Source organism: Pipra filicauda, unplaced genomic scaffold (assembly GCF_003945595.2).
Source record: "Pipra filicauda isolate LSUMZ 115617 unplaced genomic scaffold, ASM394559v2 scaffold127_size2900866_pilon, whole genome shotgun sequence".
Classification (NCBI taxonomy): Eukaryota; Metazoa; Chordata; class Aves; order Passeriformes; family Pipridae; genus Pipra; species Pipra filicauda.
Genome location: NW_024103740.1, coordinates 1648029 through 1670278, shown reverse-complemented (window position 1 = coordinate 1670278; position 22250 = coordinate 1648029). Strand labels below are relative to the sequence as shown.

Genomic DNA, 22250 nt, shown 5'->3' with positions numbered 1-22250 from the left:
GACCCAGGCATCGACTGCCTCGAGGAGCTGTCAGTGCGTACTCTCCTGACAAGACTGACTGAATATATATGGAAATAAGTTGAGAAAGAAAATTTCCTGACCAGATCTTATTATCTACTCTGCCAGCCTTCACTGAGTGCAGCCATGTCACACCTACTGGTGCTCAAGAGACCTGGAAATAATAAAGCCACAAAACGTGAAACAAATCTACACCCTCCTGGGCAAAGAAAAGCCTGTAAGGAAGCTCTTTCCACTACTTTCGATATTTCTTACTGAAGAACTCCTTGAAGAAAACTTACTTCATCCTCGAGAATTAAACGTTCATTCCTGACATCCAACTATTTCCCCTCTCTTTAGCCTTTCATCCCTGGGAAGAGAAATCAGAAAGTTACAGTCCCCTTGCTCCAGCCTCCAGGTGACACTGCTCAATACCAGGTTGCACAAAAGATGTTGAGACGTGTTCACGTGCACAAAGGTTTACTTATTAGAGTGCTCTGTAAAAGAGCTAAGGTTGCTTTTGAGGAAAAAATATAACAAAATCATTGTCTGGTTGCTAAGCTTTGTGCAAGCGTGGTATTGGGCTCCCTAATGCAAACCAAAAGTTACAGCCAAAGGGCTGGGGAAGAGAGAAGGAAAGGACAATTGCCTCCCATGAGAGCCTGTCACACCACTGTCAGGGTGTGCAGGTCCATGAAACAACAGCACAGAACCAAAAGGAGGGCACAGGGCAACAAAAAGGACACTTGGCAACACAAAAGGCGCTCGGGCACCCCAAACCCCCACGTGCCCCAAAGCCAGGGCTCACACCAAGGCTCCACAGGCACCTCGGGGAAGGGAAAGGCAGGGAGTTGTACACATCTTCTCACGGGATCTGCCCTTTATGTCTAGTTTCCAGTTGGGGACATACTTTCCCAAGCTGCTCAGCTTGCAGTACAGCTGCTTTTAGAAGCACAGTATTTTATAGAGAATTTTACTTAAAGCACCGGTTAGAGGTTCATACCTCTTCCCTTGAACTTTACACAGCTGAGTTCCCAGGATCGAGATGTCTGATTTTACAGGGCAAGAGATACTACAGTCCTATAATAATTTTCACAGCCCCTTAAAACATTGTTAGTAGGCTTTCACTTTCAAATGGAATACACAAAGTATGGGATGGAATTGAGCAGTAATGAAAATCTAATAAATTATGAAGGGATGTGGCACAGAAACTGACATTTTTCACATCACTATTTTAATCACCATTAGTTTGGGTTTCAGGAGCAAGCACTGTGCACAGGGTATGTTTGGAAAGCTGGAAATGTCTCATTGGCTTAAAACTTCTGTTTCTATCTGTTTGGTCCCAAGATAAAATTTTCCCAAGATAAATTATGCCTTGATTATGGGGTTGTGCCTCATTGCTCACCACAAACAGGACCATTAGGTTCACACAATACACACTAATTGCCTGCCACCTAGTTTATTTTATTTTCTGTGATGAATCACAAGTCTTAACAAGACCAGAAATGAACTTAGTGTTCATCTGATAGATGGGGAACTGAGACTTTTGGTTCTGCACAGCAAATAAATCTCCTGCCCTCCTTGGAAAAGTTGCCTGAACCCAGGCTGGCAGGACACATACTGTGTGCATTGTGCACAAGCCAATTTTAGGAGGTGTGGGAGTTTCACACTTGGAAATCATCTCTCTTGGATTTCCTCTAAGTTTATTTTACTTTACTGAGCCCAAAGTTGAGTGCAGAACACTGTCATTAACCCCACCAGCCGTGGGGCAGCCCAGCTGGCCCATTTCTTTCCACTCGCCTCTCCATGGTGTGTGGTGAAATCTGCTCCTCGGGAGGCAAAGTCTGAGAAGCAAAGTAGAGGAGCAGAGGACAGGAAGCACTGACTGGAGAGATCCCATCATCTCTGCTGCAATCTCAGTTGTGCATCAAGGTCACAAATACACTTGGGAGCACACTCAATGCAGCATATTTATGCTCTTCCTGCTGGCCCCACTGGTGTGAGCTGGGAGAGGGAAGAAAGCTCCCAGATAAAACAGCCCCATTCAGCTTTTAAATTCCTGTCAGATCATGGAGTGAAAGTTGTTGAAGAACCAGCAGTTCTATGTCCCAATAAGCACAAGTCTTAATTCTCATTTCTGTGAACACTAATGCCCTCCTATCTTAGCTAAACTGCTAAGTTTGTTTTCCACTCGCTGGACTTTGACAAAGCAGTGGTATTTTAATCAGCTGTAGCAGATCAGAGCTTTCCAGCCACACTGAAGCTGAAGAAGTTAATGCTGGATTTATACCAGGGTAACTGAGAGAATAATTTGGCTCAGAGGCAGAGATCCCTGCAGGCCAAGGGAAGGCAGATAGTAAAATAAACAATTAAGAAAAGATTAAATGATTTACTTTGTACCTCCCGGTCTTTTAAAATATGAATCATCTATAAAAGGAGAGGACAATTAAAGAGTTTAGGTGAGAACATATAATGAAAACAAGTAAGCAGCCACCAAAACTCTTTTTGTGAGTTTCAAACAGAAGAAAATATTTCCTTATCTTGAAAAAAGCTCACCGGTGATTAAATTCTTCCCATGCTTTGCACTCACACGGCTTCCCTGCAGCAGCAGTTCCTGTGGGGCTGCTCACAGACCAGTCTGTGAGGCTGTGAGGAGCAGCTCCTTAGTCCCATGGGATCCAGGGATCCTCCCTGCAGGGTGACGTGCCCCACAGAGCTGTGGGCACGGCCATGCCAGGGGAGGCTGCCCCAGGGCACTGCTGCTGCAGGATGTCTGTCAGGCAGGCTCATGCTTTGCTGCAGGACTGGTCTCAGGGAAAAAAGGTGCCCTGTGGCCAGGGGGGACATGGCAAGTGGCCAGTGAGTAAATTCTGGTCTCAGGTTAGCTTCCTCCCTACAACTGCAATGAAGTCAGATGTGTTCTTTCTAATTATTTTTGAGTTCCAGAATACCAAGATCAATATATTCCGTTCTATCATACTGTTAGAAAAAACTCTGTCTCTGCTGCCAGCCTCGTTGCATTCTAAAAGAGGACCCAGGGCAGGCATCAGGATGAAAGCGAGATTAAAAGTACTAAATAAACAGCAGAAATACTCCTACAAATCACAAGAATTAAGGCTTGTATGACCATTTATCACTGCATGAAATGGCAAGCCTACCATCAGACACATTGATAAATGAAGCACACTTTCCATCCATCTCTTTAATGGCACATTAGTGTCATGGATTTGCCATGCACACCAAAACACTGAATCCCACCTAGGCGTTTCTTAATTGCCCAAGAAGATGGTAATTTATGGACTTAGCCATAATGACTAGAACACATTTGTTCAATCAATTTTATACCTTAATTGAAATTTGTGGCTTAACAAGAAAAATCATGAAATTAACTGCTCAGGCAGTTGTATCTTAAAAACAGAACACAGATGTCAGGTTCTATTAGTGGTCAACTTTCCTGATATATTTTAGGGTACATTTTTTACACTCTATGTCAGATGCTGAGAAAAATTCCTAGGAAAAAATGACCTAGGGATTTGGGGGAAATCTCAGTCACTGCTGTGATAATTTACAACATCGATATTCTGCTCCCATGTGGCATTGATACCTGACTATCACTAATTTTATGGATTTTTTTTCAGTATAATCTTGAGAGAAACGTTTAAAGACATCACCATTCACACCTGGAGTTGCAGAAACATGACATTTTCCCCAGGTTCTTTTCACAGCACTTACAAAAATGATGGTTGCAAAACTTCTAAGTAAGTTAGAGTCCTTTTTACAACAGCAAAGGCCTTCAATTTATTCTTAAAACAGAAAGGAGTGAGGAAACTCTGAGTAAGGTAAGAAGTGAGGCTTGACCACAGGTCTGACCTGGCAACAGTATCTCCTGTGAAGAGGATGTGCATTGTGCTAGACAGCCACTCTCACCTAAAATTTACATGGAATACAGTTTCCAAAGGCTGCTGAATTGGTATGCAATCTCTTGATGCCAGAGGCTCATGGGGGGCTACAAACACTTACCTCTGAGAACTGCAACCTTCCAAAATCACTCGGTGGACTTGCGATCTTGAAGACTTTCTTGGGCATCACCCATGTTTCCAAAGTTTCTAGTTTACTGACAGCCAAATTAGTTGCATGGTGCCTGATCAGGAAGCCTTGGAAACGGTCAGCAAGGAAGTAAAGGTGGACGGAAACTGGATGGCCCATGGGGTAGTATCTGTAAAACAGCACACGCACATCACTCATCAGTTACACAAGAGAGACATGAAATCTCCATTTACTTGCAGCTAATGGCTTAAGAAGCATTCATTTTAACTAGAAAATCCACCACTGTACATTAAGAGATTTCAAATGTGTTCATGACTCATTATCAAATATTCTTAGGCAGTTCCGATTACCCCGAAACGTAAAAGAAATGTTACTAAGAATATATGCTCATTCAGAGCATATCCACAGCTCTAAGCTCTTTAGGAGGTCCCTCTGTGTGCCAGAGAACTCCCCTCCCTAAGCACCTCTTCTGGGTAGAAAGTGCCACCCAGAGATACACACAGATCACCAGGCTGTGCAGCACTGTTTGCTCGGATAAACTGTAGGATAAAGGATACCCCAGCAACGTGCCTGTGCTTCAGGTGCCAACTTTCCTGCCCCAGCAGGGTCAGTGCCTGCCCATGTGGGAGAGCACGGAATGCTGCAAGGCCGAGCATCAGCCCCGAGCCTCCTCCATTCCCAAACCCCTTCCCCAAGGGCACAGCTCTTTAGGGTGGCACTGCAGCCAAGGACATCAGGATCCAGCCCCCATTTTCCTATATTTTAGGAAATAAACTTCGCATTCCTTAAAGACTTGAGATTTAAAAAAACCCAAACTGATAAAATGTCAAACAACCAGGCAAAACCTATCACTGGGAGATTTGGGGGCGTTTGATTACAGTTCAGATTTAAAGACATTGTGTTCACAGCTTCAAATAATAAACTGTATGGTCAATTCTCTGCTATAGTCTCAGAAACTCCCGTAATGATGTTTGGGTACATACGGATGTATAAATAATTAAAAATGTGTTATTCATAGCTCAGAAATATTTTACTACTTTGCAGCACTGACATTAACTGCAAAACAAGTTGAACCACACAGTATGACACCTTCCCAGTAAGTCAGCTAAGTCTGACTCCTCGTGTTTGTTACCACAGCTCAAGACATGAGCAGTAAGAGGAGCTGACCAATGAAGCTTTTCCATTGCACGAGGCCAGCAACACCCAGAAGGAAGTCTCTAGAGTTTGAGAAATAAACATAAGAAAACAGGGTACAAACACTGATGGACTGAGCAAAAACACAGCAAAGCTACGCAGCCAATACCACCAACAACCTAACTTCTGTTCTGAGTACTGAGACCTCCTGTTTTATATGTGTGCAGCAGCAAATATTTACAATATCCTTGAAATAGTCTGAGTAAATTGCCTCTTGGCAGCAGTGAGTAAAAATGCCTAGAGATGGAAGAAATAAATTAAACCTCAATCACACATTAATGTTGCTCCAAGAGAAGATGCTGATGCGCAATCTCATTTGGTACCCGAGCAGTCTGCGGGGGGCACGGCTTCCTGAGGCTGTGAGCTGGCCCTCGTTAGAAAAGTGTGCAGGGCAGCTTCTCTTATAAACATCTCCTGTGCTGCTGCAGGAGGCAGCAGGGACTGACTCCAAATGTGATCTGAAGCGGTAGCAGCTTTCCTTGCAGTGCCAGCAGCGGTGTGAAACGAGCTGGGGTGGTGACTACAGGATCAGCTGACTCGGTGCTGCTGTAGCCCCAGCAGCAAAGGAACACTGTCAAGGTGCTCAGCCCACATAGATCCCTGCCATTACTGTGTTAGAGACATGCAAAATCACTGGAGGGAAAGAGGAAAGGTATATATGCATACACCTAGAAAGACAATGTAGTATTGAAGAGATGTGAATCATAAACCTGAGGAATATCCACCTTTCTGTGATTTAAATTGGATGTTGACTCACAGTGTTTCGAGGGGGCTCAGGTAGGTATGAAAATGAAGCCTCCACTCCATATCACAGTGCAATTCCTCCCTGCACTGTTTCATGAGGCTCCAGCCTGCTGTAAAGGAGCCATGCTTTATTCCAGGGACAGCTGCAATCAGCAGTGGGTGACACGATGTCCCTATTTATAATCTGAGCAAGCTTGAAAAGCACCTTGAGCTCCTGTGCAATGGAAAGTTCCTCAGAAAAGATATTGATAATTGATGTAAATCAGCGTCAGAACACTGGCAAAAGGAATAAGCACAGAAGTAATTGTCAAATTATTTCAGTGCTGGTTACACATACCCCCCTTCCTCTCTGTTGGCTTCACTCTGCGGGACAAATGACCCAGCACTTCTCTAGGTCTGCCTTTATTTCATATAAGGAAGGCATGCTACTAGTGATTATTTCTATCTAATTGTTATTGATCTTTTATTGCTTTGCACCGGTAACCTTCACTGACAAAACTCTAATAGGAATCTGGAGCACTTATTGCCACATCTTTCTAAATGGGACATTGCTCAGCACTTCCATGACTAATTTAGGAAGGTCAAGGCACATTTGGTTCCCTCTCGAGAACACAAGAGGGGCAACGTCCATCCATCAAAGAACAAGGGGATGTCTTCAGTGTTGCTGACTTAGGCTGTGTTTTCTGTTAGGAAAAAAAAAAGGCAGGGTCCAGAAATACATTCTGAAGAATGAATTAAGATGAACTTTCTCTGCTTTGAATGTAAACAGCTTCAGGTGTGTTTGCAGGCAGCAAACATCTACCATGAAGAGAGCCTTTTCTGTGCAAGTCTAACTCCGGGAATTCTTGTTTCAAATCTCTTTTAAACTGAATTGTTCTTCGCTAGGCTTATAGGTGAAAAAGGAATCTAGAATATAGGGGAAATTTCCCTTTAAAGAATATGGAACTTCATTTGATATATATATATATTTATAAATTATATTTATATAATAATACATTTTATGTATTTGATGTTAATAGATCCTACCAGTTGCAGCACTTTTGGCACAGACAGCTACACCAAGCAGGCAAACTGAGCCAAACAAGCGGCTCTGTGTATTCCGTGTGTGCTCCCAGGGGAACAAACAAGCAAGGACCATTAACCTGCCCGTGTTCAGATTAGTTCTGAAATCCTGTCCTCTGCTCTTGGTAAGCATAATAGAGGTGAACATGACCTCTGCTGCAATCACACGGAGGGTTTAGGAGCTGTGGCTATAATACACTTGCTGAAATTAATCAAGGAAAACGTAGCAGTGGGGGTAGCACTGCCCAACTGGATCCTGTCAGTCTTCATCAGGCCGGAAAGTAGCTCCTTAAAAGTGCAGCAAACAGGTCACATAATGTCAACCCAGAATAACCAATGCTTTATTATGGACATAAATACTCCTGGAAATAAGTGCTGTGCACTTGCAGCTGCCTGGCCCTGTTTGTGAGGGCGGGTTCCAGCCAGCACAGCCGAGTAGAACCAACATCCCCGGGAGCTCGGCGTCCCCTGAGACACCCAAGACAAGGCAGGCCCGGACTAACCGGCAGCTGTTGTCTCCAGCAGCGTGGAAGGAGGTCTCGGCTCTGCGCAGGCCCAGGCGGGAGAACGCGTGGTACATGGTGAGGGCCACGTCGCTGAGGGTCTGCACCCCGTCGGGCTCGTCGTACACGTTCTCCCAGTAGGCCCGCAGGCCGGGCGTGCCGGACGGGTAGTTGCCGTACAAGTAATAGTCCAGTTGGCCAATTATCTCTTGGTTCACTATAGCTTCAAATTTGCGGGCAAAGAAAGTTGGCCTGGCAGTCTGCTGTTGGGATACGACAGGAAAAGACACTGAGTGAGTTCCCATTTTCGGCCATGGCACTTTGTCCTAAGCCATGGGTTGGAGCTGAGGACATGAACTGGTTCTCTCCATGGGCAAAGATGACTTACAGGGTCACCTTTGTGCCCATTCGTTGCTAGGAGTGATGTTAAGGTTCAGGTAAAAAACTACATAGTTACACAACAAAAACACAGCTGTGTCAATCCCTTCATACCAACAGCCTCCCTCCCCCTGCTGCCTTGCTCTGGAAGGCTCTCAAGTGCCAGAGCAGTGTGGAATGCTTTCTAAACCCTCTGTTAGCCTGGAGACGGTGCAGCACTGGCACCTGTTAGGCAGGGAACAAACCATTGTGTGACACAGGGGCTCAGAAGAGGCAGAGCAGCATTTTCTGTGCATGGATTTGCTGCCAGGAGGTGGTAAGAGGACTCTGGGAGAGCTGCCATCTATGGCTGAGGTTTCTCAACCTCTCAGTGGTCCTGCACAGATTTTTGCCCTGCACTTGACACAGTCTTGAGCATATTACTGCTTTATATGCTACTCAACTACAATAAGCTTTAAAAAAGTCTTTGTTTTGCCTTGCTCATATTTGAGCATGGGTTCTGAGGTGCCAAGGAGTTCAAAGGTGCCTCAGACGGTTGGAAAATTCTTTTGAGGATGCTCAGTTTTAGTCCGAGAGGGCACATACTGTGGGCTCTCTGATCTGTGCCTCTGCAGCTCTCTTTGTGCCTCCATGAGAACTGTGAGCCAGCCTTCTGGTGCCCTGTGTTTGTGTGAGGGGCTCTCTCACCAGGCAAGTGTCAGAAGCTGCCTTTACATCTATTCTAATTTTGTACATTCCCTTCCAGCTCAGTTTACTTGATTGTTTTCTGAAATATCATTGTGGGTTCACAGCCTGGAGCAGGTCAGGCTCTGCAGTCTGGCAGAAGTTTTTTAAGACTTGCCATTTATTTTGTGCTGGAGACTTTCCTGGGCTTGGTGGTAGGGGCAGCAGAGCCTCTCTTAGATAACATCTCATTTGCTCTTTTTGTGAGTGCCTGTGTCACTGACTTCAAGCGTGTCTGGTAGGCACATTACAGTAAAGATCTGTTTCAGAGCAGTCATCATTTCTGTGCTGTAGGGTAACACATTCCCCATCCCACACAAAGCCTGAACAAATATGCTTTATGCAGGGAAGCCCAAGGAGTTGCAGGGATGGAATTGCAAATCTGGTGACCTTGAAACAAGAGGCTGTTCATTCTTAATAAAAGATACACGAGCCAGATACAGCCTTGAGACTGAGTGCACCCTTAAGCACAGGATTTGCTCTCATGTCTGGCTTGAGGAAACTATCACAAAGGAACTGATTACACTTTTTAAGGCAGTATTGCCAAACCTGGGTGATCAAAACCTCATGACTAAGGCTCCCAAAACAACAAAATGAACACTAATGCTGATGAATATGATCATGAAAATGAATTTGTCTTGTGCTATGTAAGTCTCTAGCAGGCACACTAGTGAACTTCTAAGTTTTTTTTAAAGATGATAAACATTGCTTAACACTGAAAGCTGGGAGTTTAATGAAAGCATGAAAGCACCTGAGCTGAAACTTTGCAACAAAATCACAAGAGTTACCAAGTACTAGTGGTATCCTGAGAGATGTGTCAAGCTTCCCATCTTTCTAGCCCAGCAGATTACCAATGCTAAGTAGCCCAAAGAGTTGCTTTGTGACTTTACTGTGCAAGTAATATGTCTCAAGGGCCAAAACACAGGAGAACCAATCTTTTGTTCTCCTGAAATTAAGATCAGAGCTTCTTCACATCTCTTTCTCCACCTGACTGATGGAGTAAAAGCTTCCCTTCCCATTCCCTGCTGCAGCCATGCAGCCAGCTGGCTCTCCACACCCCGGCAGAGGGAGAAGAGCCTCTTTCAGGTTATGTTCAGTTACCTGGAATCGGTGAAAGTCTGCTGGTTTGAAGTCATTAGGTGAACAGCCACACCAGTCAACAATGTGCTTGTATTGACACTTGCAACCGAGTTTACGATTCCAGTTCGTGATGCGCAAGTTGTTGTCCACCATGGAGTCACAGTATGGGCTGTTCTCCAGAACAGTGTGAAAGAAGGACTGCAAGAAAGACAGAGCAGATCACTGTATTTAGCTCCTCAAACTTCCGTTTTCTCTCCTTCACTTCAGCCCATGGGCCCAAACCTAATGCAGGTGACTCATCTTCGTTTGAAATGATAGAATTAACAAGCTCTATTGTTCTGCCATATATGAAATGTGCTCTCTGTGTATGGATTCCATAGAGCACGAAAAAGTCACTACACACTACAGACCCAACGAAACTATAATAATACACAGCTGAGGCCTTGCTCCAAATACCTGGCACAGAAAACCTGCACTTCTGCAATGAGCAGCTTTGTGCACTGGGAGTCCAAAGGACTCCTGGAAAGGCCGCAGTGTCAGCAATTATTTTATTTATATTTCAGCTGTATGAGCAATTCTAAGAAATTCCCATTATTACTTGTCTGTAAGTTACTGTCTGGTCTAATAGATTTAGGACTGTTTTCCTGAGCAATGTGCTAATAATATATCCCAAGTTGTTTCCTAAGACAATTCTCAAAACTACACCATCACCCCAGTTACTATGAAAATTATACAGTCCCAGACAGCTCTTCCGTGGCTGTCTCTACCACCAGCACTCTGAAATGCACTGCTAGTTGAGTGGCCTTGTTCTGAAATACACAGTTCACCCTAGGCACCAAAAGGACATTCTGCCTCCTGCATTTACGTCTGATATCGTAAGTCTTTATTTGCTGACTCATGGCAGCGTGGAATTCCTATTGGGCTACCCTAATTATATCATCATAATATCAGCTATTACATAAATCATGTGTAATGGGGACTGATACAGCAGGTTAACAGGTCAGTGAAGGCAGGGTGGTTTTAAGAAACCAGCTATGAATCTTGCAAAGAAAACCTTGTAGAAAAAAGCTATGGAATATCATCAAATTTAGCCCTGGAAGAGACCATTTTTGGAGCAGTGACTTCTCTTTAAAATCAGCAATAGCAGGATCTATAAATAACCAGCACAACATTAGCGTGGCTGGCCCCCAAATAATCCCCCTACCCTTTTTAATGTTAAATGACAGCTCAGTGAATATGGATTTTATGCTTGAACTGTTTGGTTAAACCCATAAAGGCATCCATTCTCATTCAAGTGAGAGGGGGAAAAAAAAACCCTACCCAATTACCCATTGCCCTGTGTCCTTTTATAGCAATACAGAAATTTCTCTAGATAATGGATGAAAAGGTTATCAGAGTTGAGAAAAAAAGTGATTTTTAACAGAAATGGGATTAAAAGAAGATTATTCAACATGTGTGTGGAATAATAAACCCCTACCAAAAGATGACAATTTCTGTGCTCTACCACAAGCTAACGAGCTAAATTTGTAAGATTGGTCTCATCAATCCCTGGGAATGTTCAGGAGCCAAGGAAGCTATTATTTTAAAGACAGGCAACCAGGTCTTCCTTGGGATGGCTGAGTGCTACATGCTCTGGGAGCAGAGCCTGACAAACCAGGGGAGTAACGTACCTGCTGAGGCAGGTGAAGCACAGCCCGACTACCCGCCAGGCTCTGTGCTCTACTTGCAGATAACGCACATTCCTTGACACACTGCTGCGTGCCAGACAAAAACCCACCCTCGTGTGTGCTCCCCTTCTGCATCACTTGTAGCCAGAGCTATTCCTGAGTGATCTAAATGATTTGTGACTGTGCCTTCCAGCTGAGTTTTGAACGGAACAATAAACCTTTGTTTGTAGGGTTTATATTTTTAAAGAAAAGGGTTGGATAATAGCAAGAAAAGCTACTTATGAAGACAATTCGCCATCTCTAATATCCTTCAAAAGCTTTGTGCAGGAACAATTTGCAAGCAAAGGACAGCTGGATTTTTGGTTGTTCGGTAGCAGATTAATAGGTTTAGAAAGATAAAACAAAGCCATTCCTTGCAAAAAAGTCCCACAAACAAACAAAGCAATAAACAACTGCAAAAGATTTTCTAACCCTAAAGGACTTACTTATGATGGGAGTAAAATTCTCATTACCCCCTGTGGGGTGTTTCAAAGCCCACCAAAATCAGTTGAAAGCCCCTCTGATTCTGGTGATCTTTGGGACAAGCACAAACCCTGCAGGTTTGAACACAGAGAGGGATTGCTCTGGATTCACATACCTCAGCAGGAAGCAGCGTGTAAGAGTAAAACCTCTTCATCTTTGTTACCAAGTCATCATTAGAAAAAGTCACATACTCCACAAACTTCCTGTTTAGGAGAAACCAGTCTGACCCTCCATCAACTGTGATTCCTTCTGGGATCTTCCGGTCCCCCAGGCGCCACATGTGGGTATCGCATTCCAGGAAAAGCCGATCCAGTCCTTGTTTTCTGATAAATCTGAGGAAACACAATAGCAGCCATTAAAAGTTAATTTGTAGTTTGTTATCATCACGAGGTCTATAAATAAAAAGCTACTTTCTCAAACAAAGAAGGATCAAAAGGTCATTTGTTTATATTTCTGTTCTACTCCTAAATAATGTAGAGAAGTTTAATAAATAATTAATCAGTTATACATTCAGTTATAGAGGCAAAGATCAACAGATTGCTTTTAAACATCATTTTATACCTTCTGCTGTCCTAAGGCAGAACTGTGCAGATGACAGAGCTCTGTGGCATGAAAGTCCATAATGCTCATTAACTCTCCACAAACCACTGCAGAAGAACCATAACATGAACAAGAACTAAACCCAATCTGTGTGACAGGCTTCTGTCTCTAAATGAAGTCATAGTTTTTCAAAAACAGCAAACTGTACATGAAGGTAAAACGACCAATTTGCTCCTATGTTATTATTCCATTAATTTTTCTATTGGGGTATAGCCAATTAGGAAGAAATAGCACTCTCTTGGTCTTTGCTGTGGAAAGAGCTTGTTTGCTCCGTATGAAAGTCTATGGGGGACAATGTGTTGTTAATGCTGAACCATGAATAAGAGGAGCAACTGCAGAACTGTAAACTTATGGAAATGAATTATTTGAGACCAATATAATAATAATAAAAAAAAAAGCTGAGAAATCATTCTGTGTTTGAAAACACTTTGGACTGGATGCCCACACATGTTTTGAGACTGTCTGATCGAGGTTTCTGTTTGTTACTCCATTTCCAGAATGATTTCCCAAAAGGAGAAGCAGGGCAGCCATGAATTAGTACACGCCCTCACAAGGGGGGCTGAGCACCGTTAATCACGGTGAGTTGCTGTGTTGAACACATCCCACATGTTCTGAGCAGCAGCAGATGCTCACTAACCAGACACTGCAGAACTCACAGAACACAAGTTCTCTCTGGGTGTAGGATCTGCAGGGCAACAAGAGCTGCAGCACCTACAGTAAGGAGAGCACTGTGTTCTGTTCCTGAACCACACAGAGCTATGCCAGGGTGTTTCGGGATTAGGAAGTCAAGATGACATTTTAGTGGTCCTCAAACACATGTAACTGAAGGAAGGGGAAAAGAAATAAAAGTTAAGGAACAACACTAAATCTTTATGGCCTCCTGCATCTGGAAACATGAGCATTAACCCTGTAAGCCAACTCCCTGGTTCAAGTTCTGTTCTACACCAATCAAAGAACTGAGATGCAATTATGAAATGGTGCATATTAATTTTCAAAAGGACCGTAAATGACTTCAGGGGCTATGTCCTACTGATAGCTATGTCTCTTTTCACAGTATGGGAAGAGCTCCCCTGTTAACACAACAGTGCAGAAAATGTGTAAATGAGAGTGAAGAAATTTTTCTTTCCATGAACAAGTTTCTAATTTCATGTTCCATTATGAAGGATAATAGAAAAGTCTTGCAATTTTAATGCAGTCCTCTGGAATGTAATCTTCAAATTCAATATTTATGCAGTTATCTCCAAATCAAATATTAATGTGCCTGAAAGTTTGGTCATTTATTTATTTCCCTCAAAACTAAATGCTCATTTGAGTTAATTATTTTAAGAAAATAATAGAATTTTATCGACCATATTTAAATAGGAACATAACGTTCTTTTCCATGAAGTAATTTCTTTCAACTGCTATCTCTACCAATTTATCATCCTTTACTCTCATTTTCAAATAGAAGGTTCTTTGGCTGCAATAGAAACCCTCAAACCAAAGAAATCACCTTTCAAATTTCGAAAACTACTCTACTTACACACTCCCCCAGGCTGCATCACATGATGGGGCTTACAGCTAACTGGTACCAGAAAGCTCAGTAACACAGCTTCAGCCCTATTGTCTGAACTTGGCAATAGAAGAGCATGACCACACTCCAGATGAGAAGGTCCCAGCTAATCCTGACTCACAGCTTCATGTCTTCCAAAATAGCTGACAGGTTCCTTTTTTCTATACTTACACGGTTCTAGGACTTTTTTGAGCTAATGGCTTGTTCAACCAAATCTCAGCATATGGAGTGAAATAAGTCAATTCCTGGGAGTACAACTGTTTTCACAGCAAATCTCAGCCCCAAATCCTATACAACATGGTTACTAGAAGAAAACTAGTCACTCATCCTGCAGCAAGGCAGCACAGCCCAGCTGAAGAGCAGCAGTGCCTTTGGAGACCTCCACAGAGATGACCCTTTTGCTAATGCTTCTTGAACCCTTCCTGGAAACACCACATCAGGTTTTAGACACCAGTAACAAACAAACAAACGGAAAGCAGGCATTTTTCAGAAGGCTCACCCTTTACTGGGCCTCTTCGCACACAGTCATTACACCTAAATGGAACAACACATTAGCATAGCAAATAATTTCTATGATCTGTGAAGCAATGGTTTATACAAGGGGCTGTGAAGACACAGCTCTCCACTGGGCAAGTGCTTGCTGTCCATTTATGTTCCTTGGGAGCCAAGGGGACCAAGCACATTTCAGATCTGCTGGAAGCTAAATGATCCTGCCTGAGGAGGCAGCAGCTGCCCCAGCAAGCCTAGGCAGTGCTGCTGGCACAGAGAGCTGAACTGCAACCAAAGTGGAAAAGGTGGATAAGGCTTTTTTTTTTCCCCCTAGGCTCTCTTCTAAGATGACTGATGCTCCTAGCTACTCCAGCAATAGCAATTTTGGCACTCAGGTAGGCAAGAACTTACTCTAAGCATACTGGATATTGCCGGAGGGAAAAAGAAGTGGGTCATTTGTATGTCACACAGGGCTTTTCAAGAAATGAAAAACTCTCAAATGCTACAAATAGTTCATAAAGATTCTTAACTAGCCATTCAAGAACGCTTGCAGCCACCTCTGAAAAGAAAGATAGGAAGATGGAGGGCAAAAGCATGACCCTACTGATTTGTTTCTAGTCTAATGCTGTATTTCATTAGTTTCTGCTTATGCTCAATGGAATACCAAACCAGTATGTTTTATGAAAGCATTTCAAGCTTTGGAGAGAGAAATGAAATCCAAAACGGTGTGTTTTTCCCCCTTGTCTTTCTCTCTTGAGTTTTACAGGACAAATTAAAAGTAGAAAAAATGGCTTAGTAATAGCATTTCAATAATCTTAGTCAATGTGAAAAAAATTCAGGTGCTTCCTGTCACCCTGAACTTCAGGTAAGACTGGCACATCTCTGGCAGCCACAAATGTACCAGCCAGGACAATGACATCCAATTGCACCAAGGTATGGTTGGCCAAATACAACAGAGATTATCATCAGATAAACAAAACAGAGGAGGAAAATAATGATGATAAGAGAGTCAGTCAGCCAGGAGAAAATAAAATTAAAACAAGACTAGGGTTATGAAAAAGCAGGCCATAGGATGCTGTGAATGCATGTTGCCACCTGAGCTCAGCAATCAGGCACTGACACGTGTGAAAGGTGTCGTTTGTGCCCTGACTATGTGTGGATGCAGCCTCGGGGTTTACACAGTTCCAGATGGTTATTTTTATACTTTGTTAAAAAAAACCCTATTGCCTGCAGCACGTGGTCTGTCACACTGAGTAGAGATGTCAGCCCAGACAGCTCATGATTGCAATCCAGCTCAGGGAACTCCTCTTACTTTGTAGTTTATTTAAATATTTATAATTGCATTTCAGATAAGATTCTAGGACTGTATAACACAAAAATCATTTGTAAGTTGTTTAGCACACACTCCTACAACATGAATATAAACACATAGCGCAGCTCTTATGTTTTTAACTACTAACATTGCTGCCCAGTTACTTACTATCAGCAAAAAATATCACAATCAACTATCATCCTTTTGGATAGTCTTCTCCAAGTGACAGTGCATCTCTCTTGGGAGAGATCCCCGCTCCTGAATGCTCATACTTATGCAGTGTGTAAGTCAGAGAGTTTGCTGTTTTCTCTTTTCTGAAGTCTATGAATGCATAAAACTTTCTAAAGCATCAGAGACTATCAGATTGCTAAATGTTACTTATCAGTAACTTTATCACTAAAGGGTTTTCGTCTGGAAAGAATGTACTTTGTAAGGTGAAAAGGTTTCTTCCTAAATGTTTCCTGTTTCTGGCCTCTTGCCTAGAAAACCTCCTATCGACATTTCACTGTTAACCAGGTGCACCCATGACCTCATCATCACCATTCACTATTTAAGAATAAGAGCTATAAATAAAAGTTACAATACATTAGAGAAACAATTCATCACAAGTCAAAAGTCAATGTCAAAGCAAGAATCTGTAGAGCTTGGAGCTCCACTAGCAGCATGTTCATTTTTCCTTTAAGGTACGTGGACAAACTCTGCATGTTGCTTTGACTTTATCTGCTCCTCTTTTAACACTCTTTAGACAAAAATCTGAAGACAACAGCTCATTTCAGTGGGAAAAGTCAAGTAAATATTTTTACAGATGAGAAATATGAGAGTCATTTGCCAGCAGTGTTTGCACAGCCACCCTGGAAACACTTAACCGGAGTCAATCAGTTGGGAAGCATAAAAAGAGTAACTTGCAATTTAGGTGACCAACTAGAAAACACAGAACAATAATTTGACAATCTTGAGCATAGCAGTTGCAACAAGTAATTTGTGAGCAATCTCTAGGCCACCATATATCTCCATAAACCAGTCACTGAAAAACTCTTTGTAAAAAGGAAGCTCATAAAACCCAAACCTGTGCAGAGCAGTGTCATTCCCTGCCTGCTCAGGCCAGAAATCCTGGCCTCCACTGAGTATGCAAAGGATTTCCAGTTGACTGCAACACAGGCACTCTATTTCACCCCATTTCCATGAGTAACTCTATTTGAAGGGTAAAACAATATTTACAACATCTGAAATAATTAACAATCGGCTATTTAAACATGTCTATACAGTACCAGCTAATCATCTGTTTTTCTAAAGATATGATCTTGCAGTATGTTTCCCAAGACCTCTTCCTGTCATGCTGAAAGCTTCCAGGGCTGACCCCCCACTCCCAAAATGGAGTTGAAGCTTGAAGAGGGGAACAGTGTCAAAAAGAAGTAGCACGTACTTAGTCTGTCAAGATAAGGAAGATTTCTGCCTGGTATGACAGGCAGCATGTGGACAGCACAGAACACACAATTCCTGCTGTTCCAAAAGGCCATGAAAATAACTCTCAGTACAGACAGAAGCGATGGAAGAAAACAGAAAGAGAAATAATAACTTTAATTTGCTTTTCAATGTGTTGAAACTGCGGCATCCTAAATGCAAATGTTACGAGGTCAAAAGCATAATTCTTCTTATCTTTCTGTAATTCCCTTACTCAGAAGAAAATATTATAAACACAATACTCTTCCAACAATCTCCCTAAGCTTTAATGCCAATGCAGAAACAAACATCAACAATATCAGAAAGAATTTCTCTCTTCACTGGATTTGCTCTGGTGAGATTGGTCTTATTTCATGATTGGGCTTATTTGAGGAGCTAAAGCCAAAGCTGTAAGTAAGCACACAAACTGAAATGCTTTTAGTAGCTTTGCCCACTGTGGTAAACACTCAGAAGTTAACAAGGAACACAGGGAATCTTACTTCTAAAATGTGATTAGTGTTTGTTACTCCGTATCTCTGCAGCAGATCTGTCTCCACCAGACCCCGTGGAGCAGCAGAGCATGTGTGTGAATGGAGAGGGGCCAACCCTGCACCGTGGGATCACCAGCTGCCCCTTGGCAAGGACAGTGTGGGCTCTGACCTCAGGAGGACAGGGATTGACTTCAGAGCAGAAAACACAGGTGACACAGCCACAAAAAGTAACCCAGTGCTGAGAGATGCAGTTTGTGACATTTGTTCCTGCAATCTGTGTGGGTCTCAGGGAGCTGTTACCACAGTTGTTTTAATTGTATGTTTAACCACTTTTATGTTCAGTGTGCAAGTAAATCTAGGGCAGACAACTGCTGCCACACACACTGGACATAAGGTTTAGGTCATTTAAAGCACAGCAAAAATGATACAGTATTTTGAATGTCTCTTTCAAGTTACAAGTCTACCTTGAATTACGATGTTCAATGTGGCCCTTCTCAATGAATGGCATCCTTATGGAAGCCAAACAGCTTCACTTACAGGATTCCACAAGATGCTGTTGAAAGCCAACGAATATACACATTTTATCTGGTCATTATTCCATCTCTCTATGGACATATTTAGATTTTTCAAGCTTTACAATACATGCCTCCTATTCTACATAATTTGTTTCTGCTTCTTTCATATATAATTTTCTCAGAATAACCATTTAATGCTTTAGTCCTATCACATCTTTGCATTATGTTTAAAAAGAAATTTCTAAAGATTCTTTTGTTCTTGTCCATCCTTTCCTAAGCATTAACTTCCCCTTGCTTTGAAAAATCGTACTTTCCATCTTCTCTCTTTCAAAAGAGAAATCTCTCTTTCAGAGGAAGTCTTAAAAAGCCTCAGTGTCTCTCAATATTTTAATGTTGTGGGTCAAGGAGCAAAATAAAAAAAAACCTCTAAAATTTTTTTACTTGTAGGAAACTTGGAGATAGTCTATTTTTTTGCAGTCATGCATTCCTCTACTAGGAATTGCCTTGTTTTGACAACAGTTCCATACATTTCCTTGTGAGTAAGATTTTCCTGTGGGTTTCTTTCCACTACCCGTCACTTACATGATATCTTTTAAGCAACACTGAAACAGCTTTTACAAGGACAAAAATGAAATGGCTTCCTCTCACCATCAGGGAGGCCACAACTCCAGTGATTCTGTTTCTTTTTACATTAAATAAGCAAAACTAGAAATGATAATATGCAGAGATCTATCATGAATGCACTACAGACAGATTGAATGATATGAAACCTGACATTCTGCCATCTGTTTGTCTCCAATAAATGTCTTTTCTGTAAGATTTCTTGTCCCCTCACCTCCTCTTCTTTGCAAACCCCTCAACACTCCTCAACTGCCGGAGCAGTCTCTGACCTGGAAATGCTGCTGGGCCTGAGTGGCTGAGCTTGAAGCCATCTCACCTATGTGATGGTGGTGCTGCAGCAACTACAGCACAGGCTACTGCTTCCACCATGGCCAGCAGACCCTGCAGATCCCAGCTGGTGTAGCACCCACAGGCACTGCAAAGGGACACCTGGGTGACCACCACAACGGCGTCTCACCGAGGGTTCTACTGTGCTTAACGCCTCAGGATCCGCATGCTGGACATTGGAGAAGGAAAAGGAAATGGGGTTTCAAACATTCCAGCTTTCCAAGTGGCTGAGGGCAAGTGGGAGTCACTTCTATACAGATTTCAAGCTACCAAATCAGGCTACTGACCTGTGGGTACATCAGGGCCAACAACATCTGTTCCAGCCTAAGAGGATGTTCCCTGCCATAACCATTTTATGAAGTCTCAGAACCTCAGATGACGGGGTACAAAAGTTACCATTCATACAGCTGAAAATGAACTGTGCAGCTCAATGTTCCTAGATAGCAATAGGATTTCTGATTACTTTACCAGTACCTCAATTTTCACCTTCTTCCTAATTCTGTTCCAGCCCCATAAAGCATGGTCACTTCAAACCTTCTCACTTATTGCACCTTCCTGAACTAGTGGATGATCTTGCTTGTATACTCTAAGAACAAAGAACATCCTGCTTAATCCCACGTCAAGACACATGGCTGGTTTTGTTTTTCTTTGCATTGACAACCTAGAGCACTGTTTTCCAAAACTGAGTGGAAGTAAAAGGCCTACAAGGAGGCATACTGTCAAGTTGAAGCAGTAAAGGCTTTATGGCTCCCCTAATGCTTAGCATAAAGCACTAAAGAACATTTGAAAGTTAGCTGGAATGTCTAAATTTTTTAAGCGCAGCCTCTTTGCAGAGAAGATGCATGTTGCTATTTCAGTCGCTACATTTCTCATGCAACTGTTGGGCTGAACTACTTCCAAGCAAAAAATAGATCTTAGTCCATGTGCCCAAAGAGTTTTATAAAATCTAGCAAAAAAAAGTATGGCTGAGAGTAATGCCAAATGAACCACCAAGTATTTCACATGAGCTGCAATGTATATGCTGCTAGGACCTAAGTGGTTAAACCATTCCAACATCAGGGATAGTTAATCAATTTTTTTCCCTAGTATTTGGGTACTTACTGGGAAATTCATCAATTCAACACACAACAGCATTTACTGTGTGATCCATTTTCTAACCAACCACCAAACCACCATCAACCCAGTGTACAGAACACCAACAAACAGCATGTGCCACTGGGGAAAAAAGGCACGTCTGAAAGGGTGGTGAAACAGGTATTTATCAGCAGAACTGGGCTGAAAGAGGTGGAGACTTTGGGAAAGTGGTCCAGTCCTTTGGTATTTCAGATCTCTCCAGCCTCTGAGAACTGGGACGGGATTGTGATGCTCCTTAGTAGTGTTCATCAACACCTCTAAAATTATCTGGAACCCAGGAGTGAGAAAGGGAACAACACAACTGCAAAGAACAGCATTAATGAGAAGAAGAACAGCACAAGAAAAGAACTCAGATACATACCAAGCTTTTAATGGCCTTTTCTTTAGCTGTTTGTATTTTGTCTATGAGCTCGAGATTCCTCTAAGATCTAACAGCATCCAGCCTTCACAGCATGTTTACACTGTTTCCCAAATGATTACTGTGGCAAGATTTCTCTAAAAAAACCCTTTTGTCCTGCCTGTTATCGAAGATGTCACATTTGACTGTCTTTATATTTTATAATACACCAGCCAGGTGCTGCTCCTACCAAAAAAAGAAAAAATCTCCTAGCAAAAACAACAACAACAACACCCCCCCCAAACAAACAAACAAATAAACAACCCAGGTTATTCACTTGCTTTTAATAGTCTGAGACACTGAAAAGAGGAGAAAATGTGTTGCCCAGTAAGTACTATGTAACGACTCCAGCCACTATATGCAATTTCATTTCATACATCCACCTCTCTCAGGAGATAACACTTCTCCAGCTGAGTGTAGGAGCCATTTTCATGTCCATTCCCTTTACTGAAGCCACTAAAGGAAAATCAGAGCGATGCACTTCTTAATGACTTTGGCATAACTAAAAGAAAACTTCACTCTGTAAAGGGGAGCCTGGTTTTTCTCCTTATTTGGCAGTAAAACATGTACTGATTGTGAACATGGCTTGAATACAAAGTCCATTGTAATCGAGCTGTATAAGCATTTTGGTTTTAAGATGGCACTTCTAATCTTTCTCTCTCCGTTATATGATCCAAAGACTATGATGACTTAAAACTCAGAGTTTCCAGTTGTTTAAAAAGCAGACTTAGACAATTGAAAAGCTTATTGCTTAGGAACCATTATTCATTCACAAATTAAAATTAAAATTACCAGCAGGGACTATACATTGCTTTCAATGATATTTAGATGCTGAGCTCCTGTATTATTAGTTGACATGTTTTGACAAAAACACCTTGGACAAACCAAATCATTATTGTACATGGGGGAGCAGTCAGTATAGTCCAGTGCCCTCTCCCTTATCATGGCTTTAATTAGCTGGTTTAAATAAAAAATTCTGTTCCAATCTGTTTTGAGATAGGATATCCCAAAGGAGTTTTTTCCTGTTGCCTAATAACATGAAAACTGGCCTGTGTTCTAAATCCTTTCCAAAAGCTGGCCTTTTCTTTTTTTTCATTATTTTTTTGTTGCCAAACCTTGAGGCTGTTGCTTCTCTTCTAGACCTTACTGAGCTCTTGGCCTTATTATTCACCTCATGGGGTATTTCTTTTCCCCTGGACTGAGTAAAGAGCAAAATTTAAAAAGTAACTGGAAAAGTGAATAGAAAAAAATAGTCATCCCTTACTCTTAAACGAGCAAGTCACCAAGTTTGGCTGTGGAAATTCCCCAGGCAAAGGTCACAAGATGCTGGGAGAATATTGTAAGGCAGCACCATACCCATCCCTCCTGTTCCTCTGGGGACATGGGCTGTAGGCAGCCAGACATGGGGTGACAGCCTGGATGGGCCTTTGCTCTCCTTGCACCTGCCTGTGCAGG

At 42.3% G+C, this 22250-nt stretch overlaps 1 protein-coding gene across 2 annotated transcripts in view; it reads right to left on the bottom strand.

The window, feature by feature from the left end:
• The window catches only part of XYLT1 (xylosyltransferase 1), a 183692-nt gene that overhangs the window by 17372 nt on the left and 144070 nt on the right, over positions 1-22250 (bottom strand). For both annotated transcript variants that reach the window (XM_039390223.1, XM_027743977.2), the window contains 4 exons: positions 12033-12249; positions 9750-9926; positions 7548-7810; positions 4018-4213 (listed from right to left, as the gene is read on the bottom strand). In XM_039390223.1, the coding sequence (XP_039246157.1) occupies positions 4018-4213; positions 7548-7810; positions 9750-9926; positions 12033-12249 (853 nt within the window). The remainder of the gene's footprint in view (positions 1-4017; positions 4214-7547; positions 7811-9749; positions 9927-12032; positions 12250-22250) is intronic.